The 16,289-nt window shown below is 34.7% G+C and overlaps 1 protein-coding gene across 1 annotated transcript in view; it reads left to right on the top strand.

Moving 5' to 3' along the window:
• Positions 1–16,289, top strand: part of MACROD2 (mono-ADP ribosylhydrolase 2) — a gene marked incomplete at both ends in the record, with an annotated part of 2,062,459 nt that overhangs the window by 1,952,312 nt on the left and 93,858 nt on the right. The window contains one exon of the mRNA XM_080716162.1: positions 12,604–12,681. Coding sequence (XP_080572288.1) covers positions 12,604–12,681 — 78 coding nt within the window. The remainder of the gene's footprint in view (positions 1–12,603; positions 12,682–16,289) is intronic.

The raw sequence follows: 16,289 nt of genomic DNA, 5'->3' as shown, positions 1-16,289 counted from the left end.
CATAAAATAAAATGTCGATAACTTATATGGAGAAAACTTTTCTTTTAAACTCTTCAGGGAAAGATTAAACAAACACATGGGATAATAGGAGTCTATGATTTAGATCTTTGTTAATTTTTTTTTCCAGTTGTCTGGGTTTGTGGATCCTGCTAGTTCTGAGAAACAAACAGCTGCTTACAAGGACTCATCCAAGTCTCTAAAGCTCACATAGAATTAGAAACTCCCGCAAAGGTTCCAGATGCTTAATTAGGTCTCCAAGCCGGTTATATTACATCAGGGTGGGTTATGAATTAGTCTTCAGGACTCTGTGAAGTTCTTAGCTTGACCTGCAAGAGGTACTGGTATCTTACCACACTCTCCATGTTTCTGGCTGAGACCAACCTGAGCCCAGAAACTGAAGTATTTATAAATCAAAAGACCCCCCTTCTCCTTCTTGAAACTACTGCCTGCACTTCTCTGTGAAATGGAGTGACTCAAAAATAATGACCTGCTTCCAGGCTATAACTCTGCTCAGAGTGAGAGAGCTACAAGATCCCTTATTTCCCCAAAGCGAAAGGTCCTTTCAGTAGCACAATCACAATAATCTTTCATTACCAGATCAAATTAAACCAAAGTGTAAATAAATCACTCCTGTCCCTCCACATTCATACATGAACATTTGTAACCATGAATACATTTTGTAAGTCAGGTTACATGTTATGTTTTGTAAATTATGTTACTGTAATAAATACCTGAGATAATAAACTTAAGAGAAATGAATTATGTTGGTTCAGTTTTAGAGATCTAAGCCCATGGTCAATTGTCACCATTGATTTTGAACTTGAGACAATGTAGTGCCTCATGGAGGGTATGTGGGACAGACAGAATCTGTTCACTTCATTTACCAGTGTGAAAAGAGACAGAGACCAGGGACACATTTCACTTTGGTGGCACACTGCCAGTGACCAAGGACCTTCTACTGGGTCCCACGTCTGAAAGGTCCCACCACTTCCCAATTGTGCCAGGCTGAGGACCAAACTTTTAAGACATGGGCCTCTGGGGGACATTTCATACCCAAACTATAGCATATGTCTATGTTGTATAATGGCCAAATAAGCCAGTTCGTATTATATATTACTTCACATATCATTTTTGTTGTGAGAACTCTTGAAACCAATCATCCTAGCAAATTGTGAATATCCTTTATCTGTAGGTTCTACTTCTTCCAATTAGCCAACTGCAGATTAAAATATTAGGAAAAAACATATTGCATTTGTGATGAACGTGTACAGAATTTTTTTCTCGTAATTTTTCCTAAACAGTATAAGCACTATTTATATAACATGTATAGATTATTAGGCACTATAAGTAATCTAGAGATGGGAGGATTGAGTAGATTATATACAAAAATTATACCATTACATAAAAGACATATTTTATATTTTAGAAGCATCTGTATATGTGGGTATCCAAGAGTATCCAGGAGGGAACCAATCATCTGTGAATACCAAGTGACAATTATATGCAATACTTTGTTATTAAATAGATGAATTATTAAACAGGATTCCAACCCTTTTTATATTGAGAACCAAAGCTGCCTTTTAGGCTTATGGCCTGGCCAGGTTTTTTAAAATTTATTTTAATTTATTTTTTATTTATTTATTTTTTGCAAGCACACGAGTGTAGTTTTATTGCAAGCTTGAGCCTGGGCTCCCTCCGTCACCATCACAGTGGTTTAAGAGAGAGCCCCAGACAATGGTATGGCGGGGTTTTATAGGTTTTTACAGTTGAGTGGGATTTTTTTTAATATATTTTTATTGGTACATTGTAGTCAAACATCACAATGAATTACAAGATTTGTTAGGATATCCAAGTACACATCATCCAATCAATCTTTATCCAATCCCCATCCCATTTCCTCCCCCTCCCTCAATCCCATGCTTGATTTAGTGTTTAACATTGATATATTTATTTATATACATCATGTGCTTTACAGAGCTCCCATCTTCTCCCATTCCATCCCCTCTGATTGGTCCCCTTAATTGCTCCTCCATAGGGCCCCTTCTTCCTCTAGATTCCCTCCTATTACCCATTTCTTCCTAGTTTTGTATATTAAGGAAAGCCTTCAATTTTATTATTTTCTTTGATATTTCTCTGTGTATGCCACTTTGCAAGTTCTGATCCCACTCTTGAAGGCCCTGGCACCAGCCTGGCCACCCAGTAGACTCTGATCCCGGCCTCACTGTCTCCAGTATTGGTCTTGCCTCATGGCAGGCTCCGATCCCAGCCTCTTAGGCCCCAGCACCAGCTTTGCCTTTAGGCTAGCTCCTATCTTGGCCTTGCTGGCTCCAGCTATGGCCTCACCAAATGTCAGGCACCAATCTCGGCCTTGCTGACCTCAGCACTGGCCTCACCACATGGCAGGCTCCAATTCTGTCCTCACTGGCACCGGCACTGGCCTCTCCCCTTGACAGGCTCTGATCCCAGCCTCACTGGCCCCAACACGGGCCCCATACCTTGTCAGGCTCCAATCTCAGCCTCGGAGGACTCAGCACCAGCCTTGCCTTGCAGCAGGCTCCAATCTCGACCTTGGTGACCACTGCATTGGCCTCACCCCTTGGCAGGCTCAAACCCAGCCTCGGAAGCCCCAGCACTGGCCTTGCCTCACGGCTGGCCCCGATCCTGGCCTTGCTGGCCCTGGCACCGGCCTCACCCCTTGGCAGGCTCTGATCTCGGCCTCGGAGGACTGAGAACCGGCCTTGCCTCATGGCAGGCTTTGATCCCTAGCCAGGTTTTTTTTAAATGTCAAGAGAGTTTATGGTATGTGGCTTTCTCAGGTAGAGATAGGCAAGATCAGAAAGGAATCAGAAATAGGAGGTCAAGGATACTCAAACAGCCAAGTCACAGACAACTGAAAATAAGAGCAGATTTGCCTTTGTTTATAAAGCCAAAGGGGGAAAATTAACTTGATGGAAAGGGTAATTAAGCATTTCCTTTTCCATGTGGGCCAATCCAGCTTCATATCCAGCTGTTCTGTTCCTCATTGTGATGATTCTTGATTCAGTTGCTGATTTAAAGAGGGCAAGCGTGACCCTGGTGGCACACAATAGTTCTTCCCCTACTATTAACCTTTATTTTACATATAGAGAGTAAAAATCTCAGTAAGAACCATCCAATTCAGGTAGACAGATAATAAGGGAAGAGTAAGAGCATTTACAGAGAGGTATTGTTCAGAACAAAACAATAATTTGAACAAATCTGCAGATTAGCATTTTAAGGTATCTTAGATGGGTCATCTAGGTTCCCATTTCTAGGTTCATAAGCCATGATTATTTAAAGTGAGTGGATTTCCACCAAGTTATGAGGCTTATAATTCTAAATCCTAAATCATAATACTTAACTAGTATTCATTCCATCATAATGATTGTTTGTTTACTTACTTGAATTTCCAATAAGAACCTGCAGAACAATATTGCAACCAGAATGGGAACACTTGAGATATTTTACCAAATTCAGTTTGGAATCAGAAATATGCTTTCTAATAAAAATCAAGTTAGTGGTCTATGATGGTAATTTTCCCAGCCATAACTCACAGACTGCTAGTACCTGGATTATACAACTATGGGAATGATTGGCCACCTTTTAATGAGAGTAAATGAGATCATAATGAAGACAAATGACCAGCTATAGCTTAGTTGGGCCCTGAGACCCAGAGCCATGTCATGTCTGTGGAATCAAGTACCTTTCAGGGAAAGGTCTAAGCACAATTCAAGTACAATTCAAACACCTGAATATTCAGTGACTATATTGCAGGATATTTTTCTTATACAAATAAATAGCCACTGAAAAGTTTCCATGGAACTATAAACAGCTACATATACTTCATTATACTGTGGATAGGCACCCTGTTCAATGGAAGGAAAATTATCCTAATCACTTATTTAATAAACCAGAGATTCTAATTATAAGACTAGGATAAATGTTTTATTTGGTATAATCAAATCAGTTTATGAGCATCACAGAAAGATATATGACTATTTTTCTCTGAAATGTTTGCATCCCACTCTGGTACTCACCTTGGATACTTACTCATTTCAAATAAATATTATTTTATATGTGGTTTTTGTGTGCAGTATTTTTTTATACACCATTATTATTTTATACATTAGTTCTTTATATTAAAATGATTGCCTACAGCCACCCTAATAGTAGTTAGGAGCTATCAACACTACTAGAAGTATTTTATAGACATCCTGGCTTGAAACTTTTTTCAAAAATAGTGAGTTATCTCTTGTTTTGTAACTTGTATTTTTCTTTAATTTTGTCATGAAATGTTTTTTGCCCATTGGGTCATGCTTTTCGCTTATTAGACACATCCCAATATTTTTTTTTTACCTGTTTAGTTAAGTCAAATTGACTTTAAAAGCTCAAGATTTTTCATCATTAATTAATTTATAAAGTGGGCCTCAAACTAGGTAGTTAGTTCCTCAAAAGTGGTCCTGAAAGTTTTTTTTGTAAAGTGGCAGGGTCTCAGAAATTGATATATAAATTTTAGAGTTACTTTAAGTTTACTAGGACTATGGATCCCTATGAGAATATGATAGAAACTATCTTATTCCAGAAAAATAATGAATTTATGAATATATAAAGATATTTTTATAAATGTTTTCAAAAGGGTTTATGGGCTCCTAGATTCCATGAGGTTAATAATGTTTGTCTTACCAAGATATCTTAGAAGTAGATGGTATATGTTTTAATTTATAGTTTTATAGTTTAGAATTGTGCATAAAAAGTTCAGTAGTTTCATCATTTGTCTTCTCGGGTTATGGCCACATATATACAGCTCCATGTAGATAGGTGTAATTGACCGCATTAAAAGTTGTCCACCTTTTGGAATTTCCATTTTATGAGATCCTCCATTTTATTTTAGCAGTTTTAAATATTCTTTTAAACATTTTTCAACTTTCTAAATGAGAAATATTTTAAAATTTATGAAACTTTCTTTTTAATTATTATTAATCTTAAAAGCACATGTATGTATGGACCTTTGGCTTAAACATTTGATTTAATATTTGCATTTCAAAAAATATTTAAATATGACATTGACCTTAAAGATTTTGAAAGTCAGAATCTACATATAAATTTGATTTCTGTCTCTACTATAAAAAAATTGACTGAATCTCAGAATTAGGTGATGACAATTTTATTTTTTTCACATTGCCAAATGGCAATTTTTAGAATTAAATAAAATGCAAACCAAGATGTTAAAAGAATTTATTATTATAAACAGCTGCATTTTTGTAGTAATTTGTAGAACTTTTGTAGAACTAGTAAGGACTTTAACTCTTCAATTTATATTTGTAACATACTTATTGGACCAGTGTCTTAGCTATTTAGATTACTATAATAAAATTATACAAGTTGGGTACTTTATAAACAAACGAAATTTCCTTCTCACAGTTCTGGAGGCTGGGAAGTTGCCGGCAATCAAGGTGCCAGTGCCGGCAGATTGAACTTCTGAGGAAGACTCACTCTCTAGTTCATAGACAGAGCCTTTTTGCAGTATCCTCATTCAATAAAAGAGGTGAGGGGTCTTTCTCAGGACTCTTTTAAGAGGGCACTAATCCCATTCATGAGGACTCCCAAAGTCATAACACTTCATAACTTCATCACCTCCCCAAGGCTCACCCTCTAATGACATCACTTTAGGGACTGGGGGTATGAATGGGAGACACACATATTCAAATCATAAAACTGTATGTATTTTCTAGCTCTCATTATCAATGACTTTACATCTATATACAGTGTTGCTATCATTACTCACTAAATAGAAAAGCTGGCCAAGTTGTGATGGTACATACCTGTATTCTCAGTACCAGGAGGTTGAGATAGGAGGAGCACAGGTTCAAGATCAACCTTAGCTACTTAGACCCTTATGAACTTAGCAAGACCATGTTTCTTTTTAAATTTTTTAATTGGTGAATTGTATTGATACATCTTAATGGGGTGCAAGATGGTGGAGACATACATTCACACATCAACCAAGTAGCCCTTACCCTGTTCCCACCCCATTTCCACTTCCTCCCTCTTTCTCATGTTTAGCTTAGTGATTGACATTGATATGTTTGTTAAAGTACATCATGTGCATTAGAGAATTTTCCTCTTCCCCCTTCCCATCTTCTCAGTTAGGTCACCTTATTTGCTCATCTATAGAATCTCCTTTCTTTGTCTAGAAATCCTCCTATGATCCATTTCTCCCTGGATTTCTCATATTAGAGAGAGCATCTAATTTCTTATTTTTTGTGCCTAACTAATCTCACTTAGTATAATCTCCTCCAGTTCCATCCATTTCTTTATAAATGACATAATTGTGCTTTTCTTTATGGCTGAGTAAAATTCCATTGTGTACATATCCCATAGTTTTGTTATCCATATCTGTTGATGGACATTGCTGGTTCCATAGTTTGGCAATGGTGAATTGTGCGGCTATGCATTCAATAGTTTGGTAGTTTGGTTTCTTTCTTTGGGGTAGATACCCAGGAGTGGTATTGCTGGATCATATGGTAAGTTCATTCCCATTCCTATTTTTTTTTGAAGTCTTAAAGAAGTTTATTTAATTTTTCATTCCCATTCTTCTGAAGATCTTCTATACTATTTTCCAAAGTGGTTGCACTAATTTGCAATCCCACCAACAAAGTATTAGAGTTCCCACTTCTCCACATCCTCACCAGCATTTGTTGTTGTTTGTGTTTTGAATGATTGCCATTCTAGTTGGAGTTAGGTGAAATCTCAGGGTAGTTTTCATTTGGATTGCTCTGATTGCTAATGATGTTGATCATTTTTTCATGCACTTATTGGCCATTTGGATTTCTTCACAAAGGAAGAAATTATTCACTTGCCCATCATTTTGATTGGATTATTTGTTTTCTTAGTGCTGAGTTTCTTAAGTTCTCTGTATATTCTAGATATTAGTCCTGTATTGGAGGAGTAGGTGGCAAAAATCTCCCATTCTGTTGGCTCTTGGTTCAGGTTCTTGATAGTTTTCTTCGCTGTACAGAAGCTCTCCAGTTTAATGCAATACCATGTATTGATTCACCTTTTAGTTTGTTGTGCTTTTGGGGTCTTGTTGAGAAAGTTTTTACCTGTGTCTATTTGTTGTAGTGTTGGCTCTTCAAGGAGCCTCAAGGTCTCTGGTCTAATTTCTAAGTCTTTCATCCATCTTAAATTGACTCTTGTGTAGGGTGAGAAAGTGGGAATTATTTCCATTTTTCTGCATATGGTTAACCAGTTTTGCCAACACCATTTGTTGAACAGGCCATCTTCCAGTGTTTGTTTTGGGCCCCTTTGTCATAAATTAATTGGCTGTAAGTGTGTGGATTTGTTTCTGAATCTTCTGTTCTGCTCCATAGGTCTATGCATCTGTTTTTCTGCCAATACCAGAGTACTGTTTTTATTACTTCCTCCTGCATAGTCTTTGTTGCTGAAAACTACTTTGGATATTCTGGGGTTTTTTTGTTCTTCCCATAAATTTAAGGACTGATTTTTCTATGTCTGTGAGGAATGATCTTGGTAATTTAATGTGTATTGCCTTGATTCTGAAGAACACTTTTGGAAGTATGTCCATTTTGATGATATTTATTCTGCCTATCCATGGACATGGAAGATCTTCTAAGGTAAGGTCTTCTTTAATTTCTTTTTTCAGTGTTTTATAATTTTTTTTGTAGAGGTCTTTTACCTCCTTGGTTAAGTTTATTTCTAAGTATTTTCTTTTTTTGTTGGAAATCCTGAGTGAAGTGTTTTCTGGTTCTTTTTCATTTATTTATGTTTGGTATACAGAAAAGCTTCTGATTTTTTAAGATTGATTTTGTATCTAGATAATTTACTGAATTTGTTGATAAATTCTATAAACCTTTTGGTTGAGTTTGTTGGATTTTCCAAGTATCATATCATGTCATCTGCAAATAGTGAACGTTTGAGTTCTTTTCCTATTTGTATTCCTTTGATTTTCTTTCCTTGCTATATTGCTCTGGCAAGAGTTTCAAGTACTATATTGAAAAGATGTGTGGTGATAATGGACATCCTTGTCTTATTCCTGTGTTTAGAAGAAAGTATCACAGTTTTCCCCAATTTAATCTGATGTTGGTTATGAGCCTATTCCAGACTGTCTTTATGATGTTGAGGTATACTCCTATACCGATTCTCTGCAGTGCTTTTAGCATAAGTAGATCATGATTTTGTCAAATGCTTTTCCAGTCTCTATTGAAATAATCATGTGATTCTTTTGTCTTTGTGTTATGATGAATAACATGGATTGATTTTCTTATGTTGAACCAGACTTGCATCCCTAGGATGAACCCTACCTGGTCATGGTGTATGGTTTTCTTGATGTGGTTTTAAATGCATGTTGCTAGTATTTTGTTTATCAGGTTTGCATCCAAGTTCATCAAAGATATAGTCCTGTAGTGTTCCTTCCTTGAGCTGTCTTTATTTGGTTTTGGTACTGATGTGATATTGGCTTCATAAAATGCATTTGGGAGAGTCCTGTTTTTTTTTTTTTTCTGTTTCATGAATCAGGAGTATCAGGATTAGCTCTTCTATAAAGGTCTTATAAAATTCACTTGGGAAACCATCTGGTCCTGGGCTTTTCTTTGAGGGTAGGCTGTTTATTGCTGTTTCAGTCTCTTTAATTGCTACTGGTTGGTTTCAATTTTCTATATCTTCTTGACTCAGTTTAGACAGGTTGTATTTATCTAGAAATTTGTCAATTTCTTCCAAATATTCTATTTTGTTGAAATATAGTTTTTCAAAGTAGTTTCTGATAATCCTCTGGATATTACTACTCTCAGTAGTAATATCTCCTTTTTCATCTCTTGGTAATTTGGGTGGTTCTCATTTTTTTTTAATTAGGTTGGCTAGTGCTTTATCTATCTTGTTAATATTTTTGAGAAATCAGCTTTTGGTTTTGTTTATTTTCTGTGTTTTTTTAATTCTCTACTTACATTGATTTCTGCTCTGATTTTAATAATTTCCTGTCTTCTACTGGCTTTGTGGTTAGATCGTTCCTGTTTTCCTGTGTGTCTCTGGAATTGGGTGCAGTGAGGCAAAATAGTGCCACTATACCCACTGCCTCAAGGCAAGAAGGTTTCTTTTTTGCTCTCGTTTTGGTCTTCTAACCTTTCTTTTCCTCCAGCCTTGTACCTGTCATGTTATTCCTCTACTGGTAGTATTTTTTTACTTTGTAAGATGCTGCTTTCAAGGCAATGGAGCTCAGGTGTCAGCAGTACTGGTATGTGCTGCATCCTTCAGTCGCCATCTTCCCAGAAGTCTCCAAGACCATGTTTCAATAAAGAAAAAGTGTGTGTGTGTGTGTGTGTGTGTGTGTGTGTGTAGAGGGTGACTGGAAATGTAACTTGGAGGTAGATTGCCTCTGGTTCAATACCCAGTACCAAAAAAAAAAAAATTAGAAAAGCTGTACTGTCATTTAAAACCCATAACTAAGCATAATATAAAAGGGCCCGTGATTTAAAATTTACACAATCAATAAAATCTAGTCTTGCTAAATTTTATGAAGTTAGAAATTCAAATAGCTCATTTAATAGAAAGACATTAGTGGAAACAATCTTTCATATCTACCTGGATATTCATAAGTGCTGTCATGAGCTTATATTTTTCATTGTACTTTATTGACAGATGTGAAGATTGAACATTCAGGACAGAGTGAGCTCAGTGATGGGTTATGTTGATATTAAATTCTTATTGCCACATAAAAACATGTATATTTGTGTACATGTACAGAATATGCTCAAGCAGTGATCTCTAAGATTCTTTCCTATATTTTATTTCTAAAATGAGGATACATCTTAGAATATGTAATATGTGATAGTCTACTTGGTAGCATTTAATAATAGCACAAATAATAATTGATGGTGTCTTGGATTCAGTGAAATTTATTAATATAAAATACATAAAATTATATACAGCATGTGAGCTCAAAAGATATAAATCCAAACTGGGCGTGTTGGCACACACTTGTAATCCCAGCATTTGGGAGGCTGAGACCAGAGGATCGCAGTTTATAGACAGCCTCAGCTACTTAGTGAGGCCCTCTTCAACTTAGTGAGACCGTGTTTCAAAATAAAGAATAAAAAATAGGGCAGGGGATGTAGCTCAGAGGTCAAATGCTTCTGGATTCCATCCCCAAACCCGCAAAAAAAAAAAAAAAAAAAAAAAAAACCTCCATAAGGAAACTGAAATTAAAGGGCAAGTAATTTGCTGAAGACACATTTTGTTCACAAAACAGGTATTAGTCCAGTAATTAATTTTTTAAATGTGTTTTTACCTATCTTATGTGATTCATTAGACCACAAACTTTACGAAATCATTGCGAATCACCTTTCAGAACATTTTAAGTAATATTTGGTGAAGAAAATTGTTTATGTAAGTTATAATAATTAATTATTGTTCAGTGGAAATGAATAAATTTTAATACATGTAAAATCTCAGATAATCCTAAAATGTTAATGATGAGAGAAATTAATGTTGCATGAGACTACAGGACATATCTACTGACAACATTTTCCCATAAACAAGTAAAACAAAAACACTTCCAAATTTTAAAAGTTGGCCTGATATATATAGTTATTTTTTCATTCATTGTTTATTTTCAGTGTTAATGTGGGGAAAAATATTCAAAGGCTTTTTTTTTCCAATCTATGTTAGCATCAGAATTTAAAAGTCACATTTTAATGGAAGTGGGCTTAAAACAACTTGAAATAAGTGAGATAACAGTTTGGAACATGTGTCTGTGCTTAGATTTCCTTCTAAATTTTGACTTTTAAACTTATTGTCAGTTTCAGAGTGAAATAAGAAGCAGTACAGATAATTAAACATTTGCCTTGGGGGAATTATTTGCAGTTAATTAAAGCCATGCACTTTGGGTGTATACTTGCTTTGCTGGTTATTAAATCTGAATCATATGTTAACTACCCAGGTTTCTCACTTGTCCATCAAATGTTGCTTGTGGCAGGTTGAAGAAACACATTTTCTCATAATATTGAGAACCCTAGTGTTTGAAGCCATCTCCTGATTTTGAGAGGGAGGGAGGGTCAGAGAAAGGAGGAAGAAAAGGGAATAACAAAAGAACGAGTCAATGTAGGCTCCCTCAGAATCAGCTCTCTTAGTTAAAATTCGACTGAGCAATGCAAACTCAGTGCAGAACCCATTTGAAAGCAATAGAGATGTAGGTCCGCAGCATCTAGGTTTCTCTGTGGCCACATGCTAATGAAATTAGGTAGTGGCTTTTAGATCTCTTTGAAATACCTTACTTTTAGCTATCTTAAAAAAAAAATGCCATGTAGATTGTAAGCTTCATGAGGGTAGAGACTTAGTTGTTTTGTTCCCTATTGGCTCCCAGCATTAAGATCAGTGTCTGGCATATGGTTAGATATTAATAAATATTTGTGGCCAGGCGTGGTGGCACACGCTTGTAATCCCTGCGCTTGGGAGGCAGAGACAGGAGGATCACGCAGGTTCAAGAGACCCTGTTTCAAAAAATATAAAATAGGTCTGGGAGTGTAGCCTGGAGGTTGAAGGGCTTCCAGGAACCCCAGTACCACCAAAAATAAATAAATAAATAAATAAATAAATAAATAAATAAATAAATAAATATTTGTGAGTGAATGAAAGATCTAATTTCTGTATTTCTGCTGACTTTTTCATAGGCTCATGCCAATTTTTTTTTTGGTGGTACTGGGGTTCCTGGAAGCCTTTCTATCTCTGGGCTACACTCCCAGACCTATTTTTAATATTTTTATTTGGAAATATAAATATATTTCCAAGTAAATATATTTTATATTATTTGGAAATATAAATATAAATATATCGATCCTCCTATCTCCGCCTCCCAGGAGCGGGGATTACAAGCGTGCGCTACCACGCCCAGCACATGCCAATGTCTTTTTAAAGAACCTTCAGAGAAGCCTCAAACATTCAACCTTCTAGCTTTGCAAGAGTCCAAAATCACTAAATCCTTTGAGTTATGCTATAACACAACAGATGAGTGTATCTCTTTTTTTTCCCCCCTGAAATATATTTAAATATGTTATGTGAGGGAGAGAATGACATTGCTCAGAACAGAAGGCTTGCCTTCTCTCATTGCTATGGTTTAACTAGTATGGGACCTGGGGAAGATGACCCTAGTTACCATGTATTTGCAAGGTCCTCTGTCTAACTTTTTCAGAGACTCAAGACTTCTATATATGAACACAACAGTAATGGAATTATTAAGAACACTGAAATAAAATAAACTTTTAATCTTCTCTATTTTGCCTTCCTTGCATATATTTTTCCAAAATTCTAAGACTCTCTCTGATGCAGGAAGATTGCTTTAAATTTTATCCTTTCTGCAAAAATTTGCACCAGTCATATCTTTGTAAGCTTTTTGCATATATCCTATGTGGTACCTTAGGAAAGATTTATTTATTAATGAAAATATTTAAATATTTTAGTGGTTATTTTTAATAATAAATTCTGTTTCCCCAAACATAAATGTGTCATGTTAGTGCTAGAAGATACTCTTTTACCCAATTTGAATTGCTTATTATAGGTTTGCTTGTTTGTTTTCAGATTCTGTAAAGGATGAGAATATTATAAAAGACAATGAAGTAACAGATCATTCTGTGTGTGACCAAGACCACTCCAATGGTAAGTTGTAAAATTAATTTTTAGCATTTTTTTCTTATTGAGGAATATTACATCTAAGGAAAAAGAAAGACATATTTTTTCTTGAAATAATGACATTCTGATTTTATTTTGTTACTGCTGAATACCAGATGATTGGCAGCTGACATCTTGAGATGAGGATTTTGCTCTCCACAATCCTCATCACTCATTATTTTATACAAGAATAGCTTCATTTATTTTGCTTATTGCTACTTACCTAGATTCTATAAACATTAGCTTTACAACTATTGAAATGAATGTGTAGTAAGAATAAATGTAAGACATAATCGAATAAGCCCAAGGATTAAATTTACATATCCTTGGCATGCCAAGAAGAGAAAATGAAGCAAACATAAATGAAACAGTCTTTAGAAAAATATTTAAAAAAAGTTTTTCCTTCTGCAAACCAGATTCTCTGTCCAAACCATGATATTTATAGGTAAAGATAGTGAAAACTCAAATGAGAACAGATACCTACGTAGATTCATGGAATTTATGAAGATCAATTAGAAAGGCTTTTAAAGCAGACAAGAAAGTCAAAATCAGATTATAAGTAATATCACCAGAATCAGATTTGTCTTCACCTTCTTCTACAATCCTAAATGTTAGAAGAAAATGGAGTAACATTTCCAGAGTTCTACAGAATACAGTTTCCATATTTAGCAAACTTATTATTCATGCATGAAGTCAAAAGTAATATTTTCTCAGGAATACAAAGATTAAGAAAATTTGCAACCCGGGTATCCTTTCTGAATAAACTAACTCAAGGCCTGTACAAAAAAATAAATATAGGAAGGAAAGCAAACTTTAAGACAGAAAGTCACAGTAAGAAGAAACATATGGTAAAAGCCTAATTAAGTAAATTTACAGAAATATTAAATAATTATTTCAAAATTAACATCAAAATTTCTTACCTAAACATGTTTTAAGTTTGAAATTTATAGTAAATACTGCTAAAAATGACAAAGATAAAGAATAGACTTCTATTCTCAGTAATAAAATTTGACATAACTTAGATTATTTCTCTCACTAATGATGCTGTCCAACCAAGATAAAACTATATATAGATATGTACATATATTATTTGACTGTTACATATGTTTGTTTTATAAATTGTATGTCTAATATAATACTTATATATAATACTTAATTTATAATACTTATATATTTTATTCATATGTGGGTGAGGAGAGGGAGACTGCTTAATGGCATCAGAAAGCTAAAAGGATAGGTTCCAGGAGAAAAAGAATCTCAGAATTTAAAACTGTTATTACTTGAAGGTAATTACTAATTCTGCAAAAAAAGAAAAAAAAATGTCTCGAGTCCCACTGCTGAAAATGAGAAGTGCTCCTAGTAACTCTTGGCTTTGGGGCTGAAAGCTTAAAGACACATACTCTAGCAAGAACAACAAACAACGGAAGAACAATGAAAAGGAGAGTCTGCTTTCTGAAAGCCTGCTGTCTACCTTCAAATAAGCTCCATCTCCAAATTAAATTAAAAACAATCCAGATAGTTGGTCTCCCTAGGCATCTGATAAAACCTTTATATGATATTTGTAAGCAGAAAAAGGGGATCTTGCAGACTTCAAATTTTATAAATAATTTGTAAAATATAGTGTTAGCACATATATACCAAAAATAGCCACCTCCCAAAAATGAGAAAGAAGATAACATCAAACACACACAAAAAAAAAACAGAAAAGGAAGCCCATTTTGGCTGAAAGTATTAGAATTATAAACACAAAGTATAAAATAATTATGCTGACTATTTATAAAGGAGTACTGGTAAGATTGAAAATTTTATCTGAGAACTGGATATTGAAAAAAAAGAAAGCCTAGCAGTAAGAAATGTTACAATTGAACTTAATAATTCAATGAATAGATTTATGGCTTAACAACATATTAGACAGAAGTAAAAGAGAATTTGTGAAGTTAGGTTAGAAGACTAAGTCAAAATAAAAACAGTAGAAAAAAAGAGACAAGGTCTATTGGAAGGCAAAGGAGACAGATCAGGAACAATATTTGAATATACTAAGGTGAAGAATTTTCAAGATTGATGAAGAATATTAAGCCAAAAGTTCCTAAAGCCCTTGAACTCCAAACAGCATGGATATAAATAAATCCATAATCAGGCCCATCACAGTCAGACTGTGAACACCAAAGATAAAAGGAATGTCTTAAGAGTGATCATCAAACAAACACTTGTACTGACAACTAACTTTTCAATAGATAACATTGAAAATGAAAAGACCATACAGAGCCAGGTGTGATGACATACGCCTGTAATCCCAGCACTTGGGAATCTGAGACACAATGATCGCAGGTTTGAGGTCAACTTCTACAACATAGTGAGGCCCTCTGGAACTTGGTGAGACCCTGTTTCAAAAATATAAAATAGGGCTGGGTTTGTAGCTTATGGGTAGAATTCCCCTGGGTTAAATCCCCATTACAAAAAAAAAAAGATACTACAAACATATTGAGAAGTGAAAAGAAATGACTGATAAAATGAAAAGAGCATTAGTGAGCTCTAGAACAACTTACAGGGTGATTTCAGTTATAGCACAGTATATATGAGTTGCAATTTTTGAAGATAGGTGTGGGAGAAACAAGAATATTTTGAAGTTAAAGTAGCTGAAAATTTTCAATTACTTAATGAAACTATGAACCTTCATATCCAAGAACTATTATGGCCCCCAAGCATAAGAAACATAATGAAAATAATTCATCAGCACATCATAATCAACTCAATCAACACTAGCAATAAAGAGAATAATTTATAAACAATCAATCAGAGTAAAAACCACAAATTACACACAGAAGAAGAAAGATGAAAACTACAAGCTATCGTTACATTTTCAAAAAATGGATAAATCTCACAAGTGTTGAAGAAGGTATGACAGCATGTATAGATATTTCTCAACTTTGATAGAATTACATCCTGATAAACTCATACATTGAAAATATTATGTCAAAATGTATTTTATATATGTAACCTACCAAATATAATAATGTAGCCTAGTTTACCTGAAATGTACTCAGAACATTTATATAGTCTAAAGAGCTGAATATCTCATGAATTTTACTGAACGTTGTTCTCAAAATGTAAGATAGAATTGTTGTGCAAGCTTCATTATGAAGTCAAAATATTGTAAATCAAACCGTCATAAGTTGGGGTCATCTATATGTTACACAATTTAATTTATATCACTTTTGAATAGCTTGAAAAAATCATTTAGAATACCATCTATAGGTGGTAAAATGATAAAATCTTGGTTATGATTACTCTGACAATTCATAAAACTGTAATGATTAGAGAGGAGATACTGACTCAGGGTGGGATGTGAGGGGACTTCTGAACTGGATGATTATCATAAAAGTATATGAGTTTTGTTAATAAACTGGTTATTAAACTGGGCCCTATGTATTTTTTGTTTCCTCTCTTATATGTACATTGAAACTTCATGAAATAGGTAAAGGAGGAAAAAATGAGTTGTCAATGGCAGAGGCAACAAAACCAAGATCACAGTAGGGAGCACAAAGATTTGCACGTAGGCTGACTTCCACAAAGGCAGTTCAGAAGCTAAAATGTCT

The sequence above is a fragment of the Muscardinus avellanarius genome, assembly GCF_963383645.1.
Source record: "Muscardinus avellanarius genome assembly, chromosome: 19".
Lineage (NCBI taxonomy): Eukaryota > Metazoa > Chordata > Mammalia > Rodentia > Gliridae > Muscardinus > Muscardinus avellanarius.
The sequence above is the reverse complement of the archived record's forward strand: the minus strand, read 5'-3'. Positions and strand labels throughout refer to the sequence as shown.